The sequence below is a fragment of the Struthio camelus genome, chromosome 3 (genome assembly GCF_040807025.1).
Source record: "Struthio camelus isolate bStrCam1 chromosome 3, bStrCam1.hap1, whole genome shotgun sequence".
In the NCBI taxonomy this organism is placed as follows: Eukaryota; Metazoa; Chordata; class Aves; order Struthioniformes; family Struthionidae; genus Struthio; species Struthio camelus.
This window is the reverse complement of record NC_090944.1, coordinates 9,755,275-9,777,402: the sequence shown is the minus strand read 5'-3', so window position 1 is coordinate 9,777,402 and position 22,128 is coordinate 9,755,275. Positions and strand designations below refer to the sequence as shown.

Below are 22,128 nucleotides of genomic sequence, written 5' to 3'. Positions count from 1 at the left end.
GGGATTATAAAGTGTATTGAGCAGGGGCCTACTGCTGTACTTGTCTGGGTGCCAGATAATCAACTTACAATAGCTGTAACCCAGGCTGTAACGAAGACATTTCTTGCAGAAGGAAATAAAAGAGGCGAGAGGGACACACATGCCTAGCTTTGTAGGGAAGCATGTCTGTGTCTGATATACTGGAACAACTGTTAAAGACCTGTACATCTTTCCATGAGGGTGAATAACTAGAACAGTGCCAGGGAGAGCTCAGGTTATGCACGGTGCACTGGGTGAGTTAACACTCTCCTAACATTTTCATACATTGCGTGTGGCGTGAATGGTGTAACTTGCTTGTTTGGAGCAGATCCTCCTGTCTTCTTCTACCTTCTCTGCTTCTCTGCCTCCCTCTGAACATCTTCCCTCCTCCTCCCCATTGCGTACTTGCCAAGTGTCCTGTTGTATGACAATAAATCCATGTGGGTGAATACTGGTCTCTCAACACATTCAAACAGGGGAGCTGTGCTCTTCCACTTTCCCCATTACAATTACATAAAAGCAAAACAAAAGCAAGAGACATCTGATTTGCGAGAGGCAGAAGGCCTCTTGACGTATCACATGTAAATTCTCCCTTTGTGGGTCACACGGCAGAGCTGCAATGCTTACCTGCTCTGAATAGTCATTGCCATCCACATCGTCGCTGTTGGAATGACCGCCCGGACTCTGTACATCTATTCCATGGCTCTCCAGGATTGCTGCTTCTTCGAAAAAAGCAAATGGATCCCTAATTCATCTGATGCATTACAGTAATTACAAGCAACTATTTTTTCCAAGAAGTTAGAATAACTGGAGGGACAGAATTGTTTCTTAGCCTCTTCCCATTTACTCTCCAGTATTTGGGGAGGTAGCACACGTACAGAGATACCAGTTTGCCTGAAAGCCTTCCCTGCCAACTAACTTCCCTGCCTTGTTTTCCAGTCGGTCCAATTAGAAATCAGATTAATTTCTAACACACTGGAATGCCAAAGGCATTCCCTGTAGATCTTCCCACATAGTTTGGATTGGCAGGACTTGAGGGTAGGGAGTATCTGAAAACAAACGGAAAAATTTTTAAAAGCACTTACGGGATTTAAAAACAAAAGTATCTTCATCTTCTAGTACGATCCATGTGTCCAAAGCTCCCTCTGGTTCTTTTAAATCTCCTTGCATCCCTCCTCCCCATAACATAAAGCACAGATACAGCTGTAACTCCACCCACCTTGGACTAATTGTGCTTTGTCCTTCCCCCATTTGACAGACAGGTTTTATTTTTTAAAAATAAATTAAGATTAAATTTCAATAACACATTTTAAATGCTGTAAAAAGAAATTTTTCTTCTTGGCAAACGTGGCAAAGAGAACTTTAGCCTCTGCTAAAGCAGAGCGCAAAAGAGCATAACGCACATTTGACATTTGCAAAAATACTTGTTAGCAAGCAGATATGGATTTTTGTTCATGTACATATTGCAAACTCAGTTCTGCATAGTACCTAAGTAGGTACACAAAATTTTGCAGGCATTACAGAAGTTTGTTGAATCCTGGCATTAACATGAGTTTGTTCTCACTACAACATCTAATGTTTATTCACATCAGAAGGTGTACGTCTTACAAGTTCAAAGGTGCTTCCAATTTCCTTATAATGAGCTGTTAATGCACAGGACTGGCAGGGCTAACTCTGAAGTGACATCTGTTTTAGCCTGATCATCAATAAATATTTTTACTTTGTTCCAGCTATTTGTCACTGCGCAACCCCACAGAAAGCAATCGGGTGGCACAGGTACAGCCGGAATAAGAAGTTGGCTTGCAGAACACCTTTGGTGCTGCTGGCTGTATCCGACATGTAAAGCAATTCAACTGGACTCTTAGATCCCTGTAGGATCTAAGGGATGGCAGTAAGAAAGACAAGACCCCCAGGTTCTGGCTGAAAAAACAAGCACGCTTCAGTGCGACACAGACACAAGAAAACTTACAACCACATAACAGCTCTTCACAAGGGCCCCTTTTCATTTAAACTGCATGTTAAGGTAGCGAACTTGCAATATTCTCATTTCCCTTACTTCCAATGCAGATATTCTGAGATTTTATTTCAGATTTTATACGGGAAATTCAGAGGAGCCTGAGCACAGGGAAATATGATTCTCCAGCCACTGACGAAATTCTAACCTTTTTTTTTAAAACTAGTCGTCCAGTGAAACTTCATAACCACGTCATTTTTCCTGCATTGGTGATGATTCCTATAACGTAAATTCCTACTCATATTTCAGAAAAGATCTGGCAACAGTGAGAGACTTGCTTTGAAAAACTGTTCCACACTTTGGACGGCTTGTATTGTCACTAACGCAGTCTTAGTAATTTCCATCTCTCCTGAACAAGCCTACGTTACTAAACCTTGAAAGCAGGCTCCCTGATACATTACCGATATTGGCTCTTCTCTTGATTTCCTTTCTTCTGTTGGCAAACCAGTTGTACACTTTAAGGGAGGTAACTCGCTCCAAATCCGATAGCTTTTTTCCTATGAAAGTAATAGGGAAAAAAATTACAGCAGTGTTGCTCACTGGATTCCAGAGGTAGGCATAGACCCTTATGCGTGTGACAAACTCTTGAAATACAGACAGCACTGAAAAGCTATAATAACTGAGAATAAAGTGAATTTTATGTGAACCAGAGTACTGTGCCCAGATGTTATGGCAATAAATGCCAAATATCTCTCTAAAAACAAAGTAGCCTTTCTTCTTTTTTTTTTTTTAAATCTGAAATACAGGAATTTCTTTGCAGCTTCAATCCACTAAATCCAGAGCTGTGGGAGAATAGAGGGTTGCTTTTCTAGCTCGAGCACAAAACGGAGATTCAAACAAAACTCAAGTTCAATTCACAGCCCTGCCACAAACTGCATACCCTTGAGCTAGCTCTCTTTCTATGTGCCACAAGGGTACAGTTCAACGATGTGCTTTCTTCAGCAGGAAAAAGGAAACAAGGAATGTTGTCCCCCCTCAGTCTGCTTTCCTTCCTCTCCCACCCCCAGCTGCTATCACGCTCCCACATCAGTAAACCCACCCTCACAACTGGGCCAGTACAATTTCTGTCTTTTGGGAAGGTGAGGGGGATGATGGAAACCAGACCACTGGCATATAACTATTAAACCGGGAAAAAAAAGCCATCTGAACAACCACCAGCCAACAATCCCGTTTCCTCATCATCAGCGTAAAACAGGGAAGATAGGAGGGATTCAGCATTGCTGGGACCTCATGGAAACGTCTTCAGCTGGCCTTGACTCTAGGTAAAACGTTCAGTGGAGCTGCATCCTTAGTCGTCTGTGGGCTACGTGGGGATGAGACCTGCCCCATTCAAGCTGCTTATCCGAGAATAATTTGTTCAGCATACGAAATGTTCACCTAACTGCAATAGCAGGCAACACACGCAAAGCCTGCAAACTTAAATAAGTAAGGAGAGTTGGAATGACTGAAAGAAAGAAAAATCTGGAAATAGATACCTAGACTATTTCCTAATGCTTTGCATCAGTGCTACTCAAAATATTTTATCGATTCAGAGACACGCATTTAAGCAGCTTGTTCAAAGTTGCTAAACCAACCAGAGGCATAGCCAGGAATAAAATCCTCCTCGGTGCTCTACCCACTAGGTCATTCTGCTTGCACAGTGGAAAGGCAAGGGGCAACAAACAAAAGTTGTAACAAGGGAAATTCTGACTAGCTATTAGGAAAAGCTATTTCACTAGGAGAGTGCTCAACATTGGAACAGGGGCCCAGAAAGGTGGAAGAATCTCCATTTTTGGAGATATTCAAAACTGAACTACTCAAAGCCCTAAGCAACTTGATCTAAGCTGGTACTGCTTGAGCAGGCGACCTCCAGGGGTCACTTCCAGCCTTCGGAACAGAAATTCTGTTCTATCCTGTGAATGTCCCAGTGTTCAGGAGTCATGCCTTAGCTTTCATTTACATTAATTTTTATTCTAGCAATATATAATCTAAATAATTCAAAATATGAGTTCTGGAAACTGTGCAAATATTTGATTAGTTAAACTAAGTAAAGGCAGGCATGACCACTAATCTGGGCTCATGAATACTATACTGAGTATTCATGTTCCTCTCTCAAGTACGACTTCTCCAGGAGCAGGGAAAACGCAATTTACTGACAAAAATACAAGGTCCTCTGTTAAGACGGATTCTAAAGTGAGGCCTCCCGTCCAGAAGTTACAAAGCAAACAGAAACACAGGAAAGCTGGGCTCCTTACTCGGCTGAGGACCTGCTGTATCATCTCCAGCAAGGCTCAGTCTCTGAACCTGAGATTTCCCATCTGTAAAATGGAATCGGTAAAACGCACTTTTGCAGAATGTAATGAAATTCTCAGATCAGTACTAACCGGTTATGGAAGTACGTGGAAATAACTGACCTTAAAGAACAAAAACCTTCAGAACTTGCTTATTTTCTTAGCAATACCACTTACAAACCTGTATAAATGAAATGTTCAGATGCACAACTTGTACTTCGTATCCCAACTGGTGGGAATTCAAATTTTAAAATTGCATTGACTTTCGTGTTCATCCAAGTATGGCAGCTCTGAATGACATGAGTCACAGCATGCTCAAAAAAAAAACCAAAAAACTTACTACTAGTTGAGAGCATTAAGTTGCTAGTAATAGCCATAAAATGAGATTTGCTGAATTTAGCAGGAGATGTTGAAATCTAATTGCAGCCGCCTTTGGAAAGGACATCATGATCAGCTCCTCACCTGGCTTTTGTATAACTGCATTACAGGCATTTGCAATTTCTTCTCTCTTTGCCTCGTCGGGATATTGATTCTCATTGAAGTAACTGCAAGGAGGAAAAAAAAAAAAGAAGTTTTTTTCAGAAATCAGAGCATGAACGCTCCCAAGCAGCTTTACAAAAAGGTGTCAGTTGGTAGTTTATGCATCACTCTTACAGAGATAACACAGACACGACAAATTTTATATTAAACGGGATATGCACAAGGTGGTATCTGTGTGCACTCATATCCACATAGTTATCCTTTAAAATCTTCCTAAATGCCTCAGACAACTGAATGGTACCTCAGCATTTGCAGTGTCACCTGGACATCTGGAATATCATACTAGGAGATGTGAGAGCGTGGGCAACGCTATGAATATCAGAGTTACGACTGTCAAGTGAAGCATCATGTTAGAAGACATCACAAGCCATGCCTCAGCATTTTTAATTAATTTAATAATCTTTTTTTTTTTTTCCCCCTGAAAGACCCCTTGCTTAGGCAGTATCCTACAAAGGAAGGAGCTCTTCAATACTCATTTTGATTCATGGGTTAAATGAGGTTTTCTTCCTCTAACATTCACTATACCAAACTGCAAGTTGACTCCAAAACAACCTTTTGACAGAAAGTTGTGCAAGATTTTTTATACATATGCACATATACATTACACACAAATACACAAGTACTGTGGACTTGGACAGACACGGTATGAGGATTGTACAAACAAAATTACACAGTAATACTAGACTGATTCTAGAAATCTTACTGTATTTCTTTAAAAAAAAAGTCCCACAATTTAAAAGTTTTAGATTACCACACAACTTACTCTAAGTATAGATAGTATAGATATAAATAGTATAGATATAAATAGCATATATTTTAATAACATTTTCCCAAATAATTGCAATTTTTTTGTACTTAATATGCAGTAAACATCCTATAAAAGTTAAACTATTTTCTCTTCTACTTCATTTAAGCGCTTCGCAAGTTTTAATAAACTGATTTATATTCCACAGATCTTAATCAGATCTGCATCGAAAACAACAAAATGAGCCCTGTTTACGTCAAGGGACTCTGATAAGCATCCGATAAGCAGAGAATACTATATTTTTCTGCAGCTTGTCTATAATATGGAATGCAAAGAATTCTTTGATCAACTTTGACCAGGAACGGGTTCTTGGACAGTTGCTGCATATTTGAAAATAATACATTTTGCTCTAATTATAGACCATTTAGTAGCAGGCTCACAGAGATGGAGCGCTTAGTTATTTCTCCTCCTTTCTCTCTTTCTCACACCCACACCAGCTACGAAAGTCGACCTGCATTAGTTTAAGGGAGTTAGAACCTTATTTTCCATGGCCATACTTCCCTTCTGGTGGGTCGGCCCCTTTCCTGCTAAGAAAGCACCGAGTCTGGGCCGTATAGCAACCTGCTTTTGAAGAAGTGCTGCTAATGCACCTCCCACCATTTCACTTCCAATTTAAACCAGCTCACTGCAAATACAAATTTTGAACATTCAGTTTGAGTTTTACATACATGTACTTCATCCCCTTGCTTATACTGTTATTTGCAGAGGCAGCTATGTCCACAAGTGCAGTCCTGTTTCGAGGTTACTACTCATTGACAGTGAGAAATCGCTCATTAGCACAGCTAGGCGCACTGTTAATGTACTTCCATTTGATTTGCTAGCGTAGAGAGCAAATGAAACCACAGAAACAGCTCTGTCTTCGCCAAATGAAGGACAGGCTGCCTCTGTACTACCCATCTGGGCATTGGAGGCAATCACATTTACACACAAACATCCACTTATTTCATCCCCCAGACCTCTCAGAGTTGCTCTTAGGGAGTAAGCCCAGAGGGACTGACCATAACTGCGGTTCCCACCAGGATTGAACCTACTCAGAGCAACAGCTGAGATTTTGCCATTGCATTAGGACAGGAGGACACCTGGTAGTATTTACTTTCCCGGAAACTTCAAATAGACAATAGTTTCAACTCTGGCTTTGCCACCAGCAGGAACACTCCCTGAATTTTCAGCAAGAGATTTCTTTCTTTCTTGGCAGTATCCCCAGTCTCTGGGCATGATTTTTTTTTGAAGTATATTCTTCCCTCTTTCAAAGGTATCATTCCTTCTGTTACAATATCCATTAAACGTGATGTATGTACCTAACTTAACTTGCACGTTTCTGTTTAAAGGAGTTGTGTTTTGTATAAAGCTTTTTTCGAGACTGGAAAGTTTAGAAAACAGACTAGAAAATGCTCCTTCTACTAACAGCATTTGCTTTCTAGTAGCAAAATAGGGAACTCCACGCACTGCACAGAGCCAAGAACAACTTCTTCTTTCTACCTTCTTCAGATAAAGGAGATTCAAGACATTACAGTTGAAAGTCACTGTACAATTATTTATATGACTCTATCAAGTAAGAGTCCTAGCCAGGAATCCAAGTGATCGCTATGTGTGCAAAAATTAACTCAGTAAATTCTGCTAGCCATAACAGCTATGTTATGGATGGCCTTTCCTGAACATTATCTGTTTTGTTCAGATACTTGTCCAAAGTCTGGAACAAACACCACAATACAAACCCCACAGAATTAGAAAAACTGAGAGATCTACACCACGAGGTACTAAAACCGGAAGGTGAAACCCTGATACCATGCTCCATTATGGGTCTAGATCATCTATGGCCACCACGCTGTTAGATGATGCCTACTTCTGTCCTTTCTTCAATAGAAGTTGTAAAAAGCAAGAAAAGTTCTGTATCTGAGCTGCCACTTCTCACACTGATGCAAGAAAGTGAGACACCAATTAATCAAGAAAAGACGATGCAAGAGCCACTAGTGCCCCTTCTCTTGGCATGCAGCTAAACACGATGCTGTTAACAAGCCACTGATTGCCACATGCTTTCACGGGCTCAAGCACTAAAACAGGTCACATTTATTAATAGCAACAAAATTTAGGCTCAAGATTACAGTTCTGTGTGATAACGGGAGAATTCCCCGCGACAGCACTAACTTCTGCAGAGCAGGACAATAAATGAGACACCTCTCAGGGCAAAGGAGGAAAATTTTGTTGTGTATTGCAATCATTTTTGTGATTCGAGCAAATTCTCAACTACACCAGCAATTCATGTCTTAACACACTTTACAATTCAATAAATTATAAACATTTTCATTTGATTGGATCGCAATTCATTTTCATTATTTTGGGATATTTCCTTTAAATTCAAAGACTGACTGCGCATCTTTTAATGCAAATGTCTGCAAGTTCCTAAAAGGAAACGGATCTCCGCTTGAAAACCCGGAACTGTTTTCATCTTAGACAATTTCTGAAACCCTGTTTTATAAAAAAAATACTAAAAATTCGAGAAGTTTTCAGGCAGCTCTCCTGGTAGCTCTCCTGACATTTTCCTGGCAGACCACAAAGCTAAGTGGGTACCAGAGGGAAGCTGGGAGGGAACAACCCTAACAGGTAAATTCAGTTCTGTAGTTGGCCCAATACTCTCAGAATTTTCTCTCCTCCTACCTGCTCACTTTTTTGGTTATAAGTGACCAAAAACATCATGCGACCTCAGCTGTAAGAGCTGATTCTCATCCTCCGCTTCCAAGCTCTCTATACACTCTCTACTAACATATCATGCTTTCCTCCCTTCACTTATTTTGAGGTCTTAACAGGACTTGTAGGTGATATCATGACACAAAACACGTTCAAAGGCTCCCAACATTTCTGGAAAGTGGGTAAGAATAACAGAGTTTTCAAGATAGGGAAACCAAAGCAAATAGTTTAAAAGGCTTCAGCAAACGTTTGGCCAGGTCCAAGCTGTGAACGCACTATGAATTTTTGGGGTTCGTGAGATCGCATTCCCTCTTACAAATGGGAACCGAATGAATCTGCCTCCAGTTTCCTTCCAGGTACACTCTTTGGGACAGGGAGAGAAGTTAGGATGTCTGAATTCCTCTTCACAGCTACAAACCACAGGCTGTTCACAATCTTAAAAGTTCCTGAAAACTACAGATGAAAAATACGAAGCACGATGAACTGAAAAGAAAAATAGCAGGCACAAGTAAATCCTACCGAGGCACAGTGCTTTCTAGACAAAGGGCAGCTGTCAGCTGAATACCTTCAATGAAGAAACCAAATGATCTTTTTTGTAGAAAATGACAGTAGAGGATTAAAATGAAAAGTGGCCAAATAATTTACATGAGATGAGAATCCGTACGGTGGTAAAGAATGTAGATATCCTTGAAGCAGTTTCATTTCAATAACACTGAAGCCTAGAAAAATTGCAGATTCAGAGAAACCCTCTTTCTTTCAGGGATAATGTGCTTAGGACAATGACAGCGAGAGAATCCATCTCGGCCCCTGGCTCCATAATGGAAGTTAGCGCATCGCCCCCCTCTTCACCAAGGTGCCCTAGCTGAATGCCAGCAACAGGCACCGATCTTTTTTGCTCGGCTGTACAGCTTGTGCTATCCAGGCTTAGATATCAGATGCATTAGGCAATGCCTCAGTAGCGTTCCTGATAATCCACAGGGGAAGTCTTGCTGCTTCCTATCAGTTTTGCAGCTGCCAGGGGAGCGTTTGAAATAACCCGAGCAACACAGCAGCGGAAGCAGGGGCAGATTCAGCGCTTTTCCGTAGGGCTGAATAAAAAACCAGCATTGCTTGAAAGACCGAGCCTGGAGAAAGGCTTAGTTTCCAGCATGACATCACAGTTTGAGCTTTAAAGTGCCAAAGTGATTCAAAGTATAGGTGCTCCGAGGTGCGACAGGGTGACAATTTACAGTGGGTTAGCTGGTACAGCAGAATTACACACAGTCAAGGTGAGGTAATTCAGGTATGTGTCCGTGCGGGCAATCTCACTGAAAAAAGGATAATTTACCTTGCAATTAACGTGAGGTTAGAACGCGCAGATGGGTATTTATTGAAGAGCTGACTTGTCGCAAGTTCGCTCCCTCACTCAACTTTGCGTTTGTGCCTTTCTCTTCTCATTTCCATTAATCCGGGAAGCATCCGCCAGCGAGATAGTCTAGCACACTTGCTGGAGCCCAGCTCCTCTGCTGCAGATCGCCTTCCCAGGACGCCAACTGCAGGCCTACGATCAGCTTAAGACAACTTAAGTGCAGGCTGTGACCGAAAAAAAATGGTCCTGTCCTCTCCTTCACTCCCTCTTTGCAGGGAGGAAGGCTTTCTGTCAGGTCGCATCTCTGGTCCAGCTTTCCACATATGCCAAGACTAGCGCTTGCGCAGCCGAGGGAGGCGGGCAGGAGACAGGCCACACCCGCAGCTGGGACCACTTCCTTCGGTGGCAGCTTGCACATCTATATTCTCTTAAACCACGGCTCAATGCAAAGCCTGAGCGATGGGGACGTGGACCGGCCTGGAGATGCACGGAAAAAACTAACTGTCCATCTCCGCCAGGTCCCATCTCACCCTGGCGATGAAGAGAAGATGCTCCGGCCACCGGGGACTGAGCTCACTGTCAAACCCTCCGGTGTCGCAAAATACACCAGAGCGCAAGCTGCTCTTTTGTCCTTGATACGAGTGCCTGTAATTTCAGCTCCCTATCTAGCTTCCCTTCGAGCAGGACCTCTGCTTTCCATGGCCAGGTTGCATAAAATACTGAATATAGTTACCTATTTTGCCTCTCATTAGTGTATTTATCACTCTAGTATCACCTTATAGAAGGAGGGCATTGTTTCAGTCTTTCTGACTTTTAACAGCGCTATTACTCGGATTGTCAAATCAATTAAAATATTTCTGAAGTTAGTCTGTCATCTGCGCCTGAGCTCCTCTCTCTGCCTGGCATGAGACAGACTGTCAGAGAAGTGAATTCAAAGCATAATCGCATCGGAAAGCGTAATTACTAGTTTCTTTCTCAGTAAATACTGGCCAAGAACATTACTGATGCCATTTTCAGTGAGGTCACCAGAAGGTGCCATCCATTTTATCCACCGATATTTCTCCAATTGCGGTACTTACAGCCAATCACCCACCGCGTCCCACACTACAGTGAAATGTCGTGCCTGTTTTAGACGCAGCAAAACTGAAGTGCAAAGATATCCACCCCACAGATAAGCTCTGACAGAGCTCAGGATTATGCTGAAGTCACCGTCTTCTCTTTCCCCCGGGACTGCAAAACGTAATGGAGCGCTTAGTTGCTACAGGAAACATCTGGTGAGGCACTTCTGCGCTTGGGAGCAGTCAAGGACGAGAACTGCTCTCTGGACATGAGCAGATGACCTGGAGTCTCGGCACTCCTGCCGGCTGGACTACAACTTCCACCGAGGCAAAAAACAACCACCCCCTCCCGAAAACCCAGTGATGAACACAACTGTTACAGCTCTTTACTGCTTTCCCTACAGCACTATCGTTTAGCTGAGGGGCTTTGGTAGGTCCATGAATTTTAAGGAGTGAAGACACCACTGTGGGACGCTACCTGGACCTCTCGTACAACACCGACCAAAGGTTTTTCAGCAATTCTGGCATGAAGCCCAGGTCTCCTGTTTGACCTACCAAAATATCCTAATGTAAAAATTTGGGATTTTATCCAATGCAGAATCTACCATAACCTTACATAAGCTTTGTGACCAAATGTTAAGAATCCAAAAATTAATTTTAACAAGTCTCATTAGCTTTCATACCCTGAGTATTACGACATTGGTTCTCTAGGAAGAGAATACTTTTAAAGTGTATAATTATAAGAGAGGTTTCATTCTTGTACTTTTTTTCCCATTGAAAGTTCAAATTCGGAGGAGAGATCTAAACAGGACCAGATCACTTAAAGCACTAGACAAATGTAAATTTTAAATGCTGTTTCACATGTTAAAATGTATTTGTGTACATAAATTGTGCAGTCATTTCAGTACCCATATACAAGAACTGACTCTTTATCCTGGTTTTACAAATCAGTGGTTAAACTCTGAGACACGTTCATTTTACTGATGTTTCTTAGCAGGAAACTACTCTGCAATGTAGATTAAAATGCCAGAAATACACCTTCCACCGGAGCGCATAAGACTGTATGACCTTCAAAGCTACCATAACGCAAACCGGTTTCTAATTTTTTAAAAATCATTTTCTCGCTTTTTGACAGCCGTCTCAAGCACCAACACAATCCTATCAAGCTATTAAAATTATCCTAAAATTTGTTTAAAATCAGAATTAATTGATAATAGATCTGAAAGCCTCATACTTTCAAAAGATAATCTATGCTTCCTAATCTATAGCACCCTACTGTTCAGATAATTAACAATTAAAAAAAGAATAGTTAAGACATCAGAGGTGGTGATTTACTCTTCCTTGTAATTGGATTTGCTGATAAGAATATTTTTGAAATTACAAAACAGCTCTCTTCTGAGTAGAAAGATTTGGGAGTTTTTAGCAGTTTGAAACACACAAGCACTTTCTGCTGAAGGCACGTCGAAGACACCGACAGCAGACAGTGGCTAAAATTTTACGAGTGTCTTTAGGCTTAATGGCGTTGCAGACTCCTAAAACCAACATACATACCAAATTGTTCACAAAACAGAAGGGAAAAAAAAAGGTGGTGGGAAATTTTTTAAAGTCAGCAAGTAAATAATGCATCAAGACATGAAAAAGTGAGAATTATGCTGTACTTTCAACAGCCAGTTGGTATGAGGACACAGCACTTTCAAAGTTGTGCCTAACGACACCTAAGCACGAATAATAGTGTATGTCATGCTCCGCTTTACTTACTTGTAACATTTAAGTTGAGATCTACACACTACAAGGCTATTTACATACATTAAATCCTTTGGGCTTAACCCCATGATAAGCAAGACCTTTCTCAAGTCAACTGTGAAAAAAACATTTCCTCCAGAACGCTGAACTTTGTACAGAGGAAGAGTTATTAAAGTTACATCCTCTGGATTAGCTAGTTCTTGCAAAGCAAGCAGAGCTAAGGAAGGGGTCAGTCCATGGATGAAGCGTCTCCAAGAAGCGATGAGACCCTGCAGAAATCAGTGCTGGCAATTCACTCAAAGAGCCCTCCCACTCATAAAGGATGTTTTGCTGCTTGGTGAGCCAGCCTTTCCAGCGGGATGCACTGAAATGACCACTGCGGTTATTAGAGATATCACTTGCTAGGGAATAGAAGATTCCAAGGTTTTATTTGGCAACACAATTAAATAAAAGCACAAAATGTATTAGTTAGGTGCTACGTTACTCAACCCAAAACCTCGTTCTCTCTTCTCTTGCCGATAATTTTAAACTTATTGGAGTCAGAGCCTCAGTTCATCTCATCTTAGCTCATCTAAGATGCAGTCTTTCTAGAAGTATAGCATATCCTTGCCTCAAAATTGTACGTTAATGGTAAGTTTAGCATCGCATTATGAAGAGCACGTGTACAAAATACCAGGTGAAAGCAGCCATGTCCCCCACATTTTTACTGGTCAAGCCTCGGTATGTTCATGGACCTTCCTAGAATTTCCTAGCCCTCCTGGCTGCGCAGAAATTTCACTCAACGATGTGAAGCTTTAAGTCTTGCTTTGTCACAAGCCTCCAGAACAGGGAAAATGCCAAACATGAGATTTTTCATCATCAGTGATGAAAAATCAGTTTCATCATCAGTGCTGACAATTTCCAATGCACTACTTAATCACTAGTATTTCCTCCCAAAGACCCACACGTTTTTCCTTTTCATTTTCTGGATAGGACCCGATGCAACCCAACATAGCTCAGGAGGGTTTAGACAACCATGACTCCTGCTGCATTTCCAGGAAATAAAAATGAATTACAGTAATAAAAGAATCCTACAGAAGTCAAAGGACCAGAAACGGCCAATTCTTGCAGCACATCCAGTGCCCCGAGTCAAGAGACTCAGGATCAAAGCTTCCAATTTTGGAGTCATTATCTGTATTCTTCCTAGTGCCTGGAATCCTCAGATCTGGACCAGAACTATTACTGTGCTAAGTATCGTATAGACACAAAGCAGAAAGATATTTATTTAATTATTTTTAATATTGATCTCTTCCCTGCCACAAAGACCTTGCGATCCAAAGAGGGCACAAAAGATGGATATAAGCAAAAGATCACAAGAACTAATGAATTAACATGGGCCAGCATGCTAGTTGATTAAGCTACTATGGTGCCAAGGCAGCCTCATCAGGTTCTTTGCAGGCATCCTGACAAAGGAAAGGTTTAAGGAGGGTCAGCAACGAGCTAACTTTGTAGATCCTAAAGAGAAGTCCCCTTCTGTGAGTATGGCAGCAACATCTTTTTTTTATTCTCTACAGATTATTCAATGACCGGTAGGGGAGAGGAAATAGCTGAGTTTATAATACAACTTTTTATCATTCCATTTTCCTTTTGCCTATAAAATTGTCTAGCAAATAATAAGCCCCAAGGACTCAAAAAATGTTACTTCATTAAAAAATATCTATAATGCTTTGTATTTCAAGAGCACTTTCTATAACCAGATCATAAAACCCCATAACACTAAAGAACATAATTTCACAATACTTTTCTCAGATAGTATAAGAAAAGTTTGCAGGTAGGAGAACAGCAAAGTTAGGAGATACAGACACAAGAAATCAGCTGCAGAGCTGCAAAAAGCATCCACAGCTCCTGACTCCCAGACCTGGGCTCTGCATCATCAGGCATGTTTTTCTTTGCCATGTGCTTCCTCTTAAATGTCATTGCTGCTCCAGCTCAGAAAAGCCAAGTTCCCTGGGGAGGAGCTCATCTTTTCTTTAGGAGGTGTAACTAAAACAACCCCAGTAGTAATGCTCTAAAAGCAACCGAGGAGTTTCTGGCTTTATTTCCTTTATCTAGAAAGATCAGTTATTCTTATCATTTCGGACTTTGGTAAAGCATTTGACATAACGACACCTGGGAAATTATTGGTAATTTTTGAAAAGTTAGCATAATCATTATGAAACAGAGTAGAGAAGAAACAACTCAGAACTGGGCTGAAAATGGAAAATAACGGCCTGGAAACACGTTACCAGTGATATTCCTCAAGTATCAATCCTTGGAGCTATCTTAGGAATGAAAACATTTAACGATCTTGACACAAAGTCCGAACGTGGTAATGAAATCTGTCGATGACACAGTCAGAAGCCATGTCAATACAGCAGAGAACGGGAATATCATAAAAAGAAACAGACAAACCTAAGGGCAAGAATTAGGAAGAAATTTAACAGTGCAGCGTACAAGGTCATACGCTTTGGGAATGATATCTTCTCATGCACACTAAAGGATCATCAGCAAGCAATAATAGACAGATCACTGTCTGTTCAGTCACTGCACTATGACTAAAAGACACGATATAGCGAAAGCACCAAAAAGGCAAATGCCAGGTATATTGGAAATACCTGGCATCCCTAGATAGAGAAAGAAAGGCATTAAAATAGTTGCACAAGACCTCACCCGGACTATTACAAACATGGTCTCACAATTCAGAAAAGCTGAATTTAAAACCAAACGGCTCAGAGAGCGTTTGTGGGATGCCAGAGGAATGAAAAATCTGTCCTATGACAGATACAGCTTGTTTCACCCGAGAAAACCTCAAGGCTGAGATGAGGTTATGGCTTCTCAGACCTACATGAAAGGAATAAACATGGGTGACAAGAAATGGAGGTAAGGATTTACTTTAGTTAAATGATAATACCGATCCAAGAAGGACGGGTACATATTGGTCACACACAATTGGAGAGACTTAGATTTCTAACCACTGAAGCAGTAAGAGCCTGCTGGGTAACAGTCTCCCAGCAGGCTTTTGTACCCTTGGCTACAGCTGTTTTTAAGATAGAGAAGTTAATCAGTTTCTGAAAAGGATCTAATAAAGGTTGATTGAAACAAGAGAAGCTGGACATGATGAAACAGGAAGTCCCAATCCAACACTCCAGTGATTAAGAGAATATCAAGGAGCATTTAGGAACAGAAAGAGCGCCGGTCTAGGTACATAATAAGCAACAAATTAGATGACTTTTTTCTATATGTTCTGTACTTACTTACCCTATCCTCTCATTTTTTTTCGTTTAAAAAGAAATCATATTTAAAAAACTATTTGGAACAGGTCCATATCTTCCATTCTGTTGATAGAACTCCTCACAAAGAGCACAGTATTCAAAACAAATTAAAAGTTATGCATGTTATAGAAGGAAAAACAAACAAAAAAGGTCAACTGTGCTATCCTAGATTAAAAAAAAAAAATCTAGGCTGCAGCAGTGACTTTTGTGGTTACAGCCCGTATGGTTCCCTGATAAACTATTCTTTTTAGCTTGTTTCAAGCCCTCCACAGTCTGACCAAGAGCCCGTAAATACATGATGCAACGTACTTAAAGAGTTTTACTTAGAAATTAGCTCCCACACTTCTTGCAATGATTCTGCTTATTACTTGTCTAAAGACCTCACATGTGTTACTAGGTGGCACAGAATTTCCTTTCGCTGAGGTAGGCTTAGACTCTGCTCTACGGCGAGAGGCCGCAGGAACACTTTGCAGCTTCTGAAAACCAGAACGGGGTAAATCCGACAGTGCTCTGAGATGGATGGTGCTCCCGTGTACTCCAGGCTGACCAATGGCTGCATTGCTGTAAGAGGTGACAAGGTCCCAACGTGATTGCTAATTCTGTTTGAGTGCTTTCCAGATCACTCAGGATGTTAATTTTGCAAAGGGCTTAAGTGGGTTTATTCCATGCACAGGTCAGGTAAATTGCCCTGCAAGCAATGACCATCCCTTTGAGCTTGGAACAACACTTGTTAGCAGGTCAGGGTTGTCAAGCTCTTCTTTACGAGTTCAAGCAGACTGAAAAAGAGCCAAAGGGGGAAGTAAGGCAAAAGCATCTTTGTGATCACTTGCAGTTGTTATTGCCCAGGAAGCAGCTACCACTGCACTGTCTGCTAAACTTCCCAGGAGTTTGCTCACAAGAAGCGAGTGCGCTCCCCAGCACCGTCTCAAGATCCTTCAACACAGACGTGGAAACAGTAAAGTTTTAACTGTTGCTTCCCAGTTACCAGAACGCATCCAAAGATGCATCACCTTTACATGGACTGCCATGCGATAAAGAAGTTTTGTTCTAGCAAAATTTTGTTCAGCCTACAGCAAACAGTCACTAGAAAACAGCTACGCAAAACGTAGATTGAATAGAATATGCCAGGGTCCAGTTCACAGTTTCCCTGAAAAATAGGCCATTACTTCTCCTGCCTCCTCAAATTCATGGGAACGGGTAAGAAAAATGGGTGTAGCTAATTAAAATGAGCTTTTTTAGTTACTGTTTTACTCTATGTTCTTTAAACCAAGCAATCATAGGAAGAAAAGAGAAATTCCATGAGGGAATACAAAAAGTCTAGTGTTGGCATAGAAGAAATTTCCTAAAGAGGTACCCCATGGCAATATACTACTATTAGAACACTGTCCTTACAGCAAGTAGCACTTCAGAGGTCTCAGCATGATTGAGGGCCCATTGTACTAGGCTCTGTAAATGAACAGAACAAAAGCTCTCGGCTCAAAAAGTTGCAACTTAGGGGCTTAGTGTTAATAGTTACATTACATAATGTTCTGGAAAGGAAGGTGAATGATTTATTTTGGATACAAATGAAGCAGATGTTGGCTGTGAATTTCACAAATATCAAAACACTCCCACAGTTGAACTTCAACTGCTATCTTTGCAAAAAGCAGGTTAATGCACATCAAAAGCGACACCTCCAAACTACTGGCATAAACAGAATGGTTACAAATTAGTTGTAGGAATTCAGGAGAAAGGCACAGGTGGACTGCTCAAAGAAAACATCTTCTCAATCAATACACAAAAGTGGTCAAAACCCAGATGTTAGGCTGGAAGTCAGAGAACCACAGAATCCAGATTCTGCTGACTGTAGAAGCTGGTACATTCACTCTGGAAATACGTAATCAGTTCTGCTGCAGTCTCTGCTCACTTACTCTGAGTCACAAAATAATAAATGTAGAAATAGAAAAGGTCCAGAGAAGACTGATAATGAATATTATTAGAGGCAAGGAAAGACTTTCCATATGAGAAGAGATAAGAGAAGGACTGTTTAGTTCACAGAGCATATAAATAAGCAGCAGCCTGATAGAAGTCTATAAAATGAATGATCCTAGGAAGGTAAATGCAATGCTCTTTCTTATTCTTTCTCGTGATACTCAGCCACACGGGGCCTCCAACTTCTCAACACATTTTAACATATAAAATGGAACTAGATATAACGAGTTCTCCCAAAGCACCCTGAAGACCTTCATAAGATTTAGAAGGAATTACATAGTTGTGTGAATAATAAGAATGCCCATAGCTACAATACAAGGATTCTTTCAAAAAAACGGCATAGTAGATCGAGCTTTCATCCACAGCCACATCATTGCTAGCCATGCATGAACTAGCCACTGACTGGAGAGGACGGGTAGAAAGGATGACAACACATCGTCATCGCCATCATCTGCGTTACTGTCGAGCCTAGCAGTGTCAGTCACGTGCCAGAACGCCACTGCGCTAGGTGCGGTATGAGCACATCCCAAAGTTAGCCCTTGTGCCAGGGACAAAAGATGTTGCTGGCAACTGCGCAGAAGGACAAAATGCCTTGCATCTTTAACGAGGCTGAGCTAGGCAGATTTTAGGCGAGCTACAGTTCAGGGTGCTCTTAAGACCTGACATCTCATATTCATGCTTTCCTAGGAGGAGCTCAGATTGAATTCAGGCTGCTCGCACATCTCCTCTCCCTATGCAATGCCTCAGCCTAGCTTTCCAAGCTGAAGCTGGTCACCTGAAATCACTGCACGGGCAAACAGGGCAGCTGGACGTCGCCCAGGTAAGCATCTAAAGGATGGGGTGCGTGAACTGGTTTGCCCCAGAAGGAGCCAGCAGATGCTCTTAAAAGCAGATGAAGGTTTAAAAGGTACATTTGGCCTCAGAGATCCTCCACTACATTGGTCCTACTGAAGCCAGCAAAAGTGATATTAGTCTGGAGGGTAAGCAACAGTCTTGCCTATTTACATCTTCACTGGAAGCGTCTGGGCACTAATACAGATTGCTGGTCCCATATGTATAAGAATTATTACAGTACTACGACTAGACAACATTATGATTTAGGATGAGATCTTGCTTCTTACCTTCCTGAGTAGGAAGAAAGAATACTGTAAATACTCTATACTGGTCCTGGAGAAACCTGGGAGATTATCTAGACTAGAAAAGAAAACCCATCCTTAAAATGAGGTATCAGCTAGTGCTGTTACAGGTCAGACTGACAAGGTTCCTTCTACAAAGGTTGATTTCAGTTATTTTGACCTTGGCAGATACAAAAATTTTATCTGGCATCTGCTGGAAGGACTTGCCCCTCCCCCAGATCTTTTTTTTTTAATACTAAAAAAAAAAAAAAAAAGGAAAAGAAAAGAGAGAACAATACAAAAAGCACCTGAGCTCCTTGAAGAAGAAAAATAACTCAGTGGGTGCTGGATCCTTCAAGCGACCGTTGCCTGCTGAGCACTTTGGACAGACATCCTAGTATTATATTTTACTGCGAGCAATCTGCCAAACAACTGGGCTTTACTTACAGCTGATTAGACTAGGAAGCTTGCATATTATGCATGTCTAAGAGGGAACATAGCTTGATCTAATGCAAAACAAGAAAGATACTGTGTAGCAAGCATAAAATGGCTGCTCTTGCATTTTATGAAGACATACAGCAATGACCCTGAGCCGAACCACTTGAACTTTCAGACAATAAAAAGATCTTGCCAGTGTCTAAATTGTAAAGTGAACTTTACTGAACGCCTTTGCAGAAGTGCCTGCATTCACAGATCTAAAAGCTCTTCACAAGCACGAACAGCAAATAATAAAGATCCAAAAAAGCCATTCCCTTCCCATATCTCAAAGGACTTAATGAAGTTGAACCTCCTACTGCAACTTGCTGACTAACAAACATCTTCTAATATAACAGAAAGAGCTGGAAAAAAAAATGTAAAGAAGTCACCTGATATTTCTCTTTGCATTAAGGTAAGCTCAGGTATATCAGAACCATCCCTGACAGATTTTAAGCTAAGTTGTTTTTAAGAAACATAATTTTTTGTAGATAACAAATTTCAAACTTTTTCTAAAAGTTAGAAAGCTCTTCCTAATGCAAATCCTCCTGGGGAACCAAGACGCTCTCGGATGTGGGCATCGTGCTTATCCTTCCTTTGGCTTGGCTCAGTCTCCCAAACAGGCAGTAGATGTTTACAGGTGAGTCGCAGAAAGGTTCAACGACATCTGAGGCTCACACGGCAGCAAAGTGAAACTCTCAGCAACCCTCGCCTCTCCGCACCGGCTCCCGCCGCAAAACGAACCCAAGGAGCGTGAGCAGGATTTCCGAGCCCACTGGTGGACCTCGTTACGCTGACAAGAAACCGACGGTTTGCTCCTAACAATATTCGAGCCTAATGGAAGAGCCCGAAAGACATTACTTCCTGCTCTGCTGTCGGCTCAGAAAGGGCGAAACGCAATGAATCCAAAACTCCAATCTCCTCCAAAGCCTCACACAGGAAACTTAGATCCCCTGCGGGGCTGGTATTAAGGTTCTGCTAGAAGACATAACTAAGAGTAATGGGATAAAATTAACTAAGAAAATTTCCTAACTGAATTGCAGGAGCTAATAGAGCTCTCACTCTCCCCGGGGAGGCCATGGAAGCCCCAGCGCGCAGGAGAGCTGCGGTAAGAGCGCTTTCACAGTCGGAAGGATTTCTAATAACGCATGTCAGCGCTGATGTTGCTCAGGGCCAGGACCCTGCCCAGGGCTCGGCCAGCCCAGCCCAGTGCCTGCTTGCCGGGACCGCGGCAGGACTTGCTTCTTCGTGACGATGGGAAATGCTAAACCTTCTCCGACTACGCCAGGCAGCCGATGGAAGTGCGGCAATGACTAGCTTTGGTACGAAGCTGACTCTCTTAGCCAACTTGGGCCCCCTTCAAAGGGGGAGGAAGAATATAGCCGTGGTTTAATCAGACAAAGAGTTTGGCAGTGACGCCAGGGTAATATATTCCTGCTCCCTGGCGAAAACCAAAGGACGCCCTGTCAATGATGCCAGCCCAAGCGCGACCGCGCTTTTACCCGGATCGGGAACTCATTGGGCTCGAAGTAAACAAAATCACAATAAGAACAAGCAAAGAAAAAAAAAAACACAGGAGAAATGTTTACACCGTTTTGGGAAGCTTTGCCCATTCTGAGCTCTCCGCTGTGCATTCCTGCCGCTCACCTGGAGCCAGCTCTGGATGCCCTCCCCGCGTGGCGAGCTGAAAAAAGGGGGGGGTGTGGGTGTTGTTTCTTGGACGGAGTTAAATCGGCTGCTGTTTCCATCAGACAAGAACCGGATCTGGCACAATGCTGGGAAATTGGGAAGGGAAACTGAGGAAGGGGTATCAAGAAGGGGGATGAGACAGGTAAAGGATGCAATGGTGACAAACTTAATTCAACTCAGCTGTTATCGCGAAACCGTATCCTCCGTATCTTAGGAAATCTAAACCCCCTTCTCCTACAAGTTAGCCTGTGATCACAAAGCCACATGAAGCACCTGAGTCTGTTTTGCAATCTATGACATGGGACTAATAGGTTTCTATATCATCATTTTATCTAGTCTTAATTTAATCTAAATACATCCTTACAAAAGAATTTTTCAGGAGCAAAGACAAGTGTTAAAATGAAAAGCCAGACCCGTAAAACCAAACCAGACAACCAAAGTCCTGGCTGCCCAGACGAACTGAAATACTTTGAACCACTGAATTATTCATTTTGTTTAGAGCAGAATTTACAGTTATTTTAATTTAATCTTTGCATAAAGCATATACTTAAAAAGAAAGCCCACCACCATCCCCCCGGTTTTTAATGGCACTCAACAAGAGTGCTTTAAAATGGGTGCATAGTCATTGATTCTGCTGCCAATCGTAGATGGTTCTTTAGTAACAATTTGCCTGAAAAAGCAGATAAACCTCAACTCCAAAATATGATTAGAGGAGAAGCAGAAATCACATATTCAAAAAAAAAAAAAGAAAAGAAAAAAACATAAGACATAGTTTCATTAAAAAAAAAAAAAAACAACCCCAAGGGAATTTTCAATTTCATATGTTCTAGTGAGAGGTGTTGAAAGGAAGTAAAGCAGAGAGGAAAAAAAAAATCTTTGGGACAAGATGCAACAAAGAGGAACACAGAACTGAACCAGAAACAGACTTGCAAGTGTAACCTCAGGTTTTAACGCATACGATTACTGTAGTCTTAGCTCTGTTCCCAAAGGAGGGCAAAGCCACACGACAACAGCACCACACACAAAACTCAGCATATTTCACCAGGAGGAGGCTCAAGAAGAGAACAGGTCAAGGTTGATATCACCAGCACAGCAGAGAGAGGGAGCT

The 22,128-nt window shown here is 41.7% G+C and overlaps 1 protein-coding gene across 47 annotated transcripts in view; it reads right to left on the bottom strand.

The window, feature by feature from the left end:
- HMBOX1 (homeobox containing 1) overlaps nt 1-22,128 on the bottom strand; it is a 109,425-nt gene that overhangs the window by 5,743 nt on the left and 81,554 nt on the right. For 11 of the 47 annotated variants that reach the window (XM_068936847.1, XM_068936823.1, XM_068936839.1 and 8 more), the window contains 4 exons: nt 4,765-4,847; nt 2,434-2,529; nt 646-740; nt 304-435 (listed from right to left, as the gene is read on the bottom strand). In XM_068936847.1, the coding sequence (XP_068792948.1) occupies nt 304-435; nt 646-740; nt 2,434-2,529; nt 4,765-4,847 (406 nt within the window). The remainder of the gene's footprint in view (nt 1-303; nt 436-645; nt 741-2,433; nt 2,530-4,764; nt 4,848-22,128) is intronic. The other 36 variants (XM_068936829.1, XM_068936849.1, XM_068936858.1 and 33 more) reach the window with 8 other exon arrangements.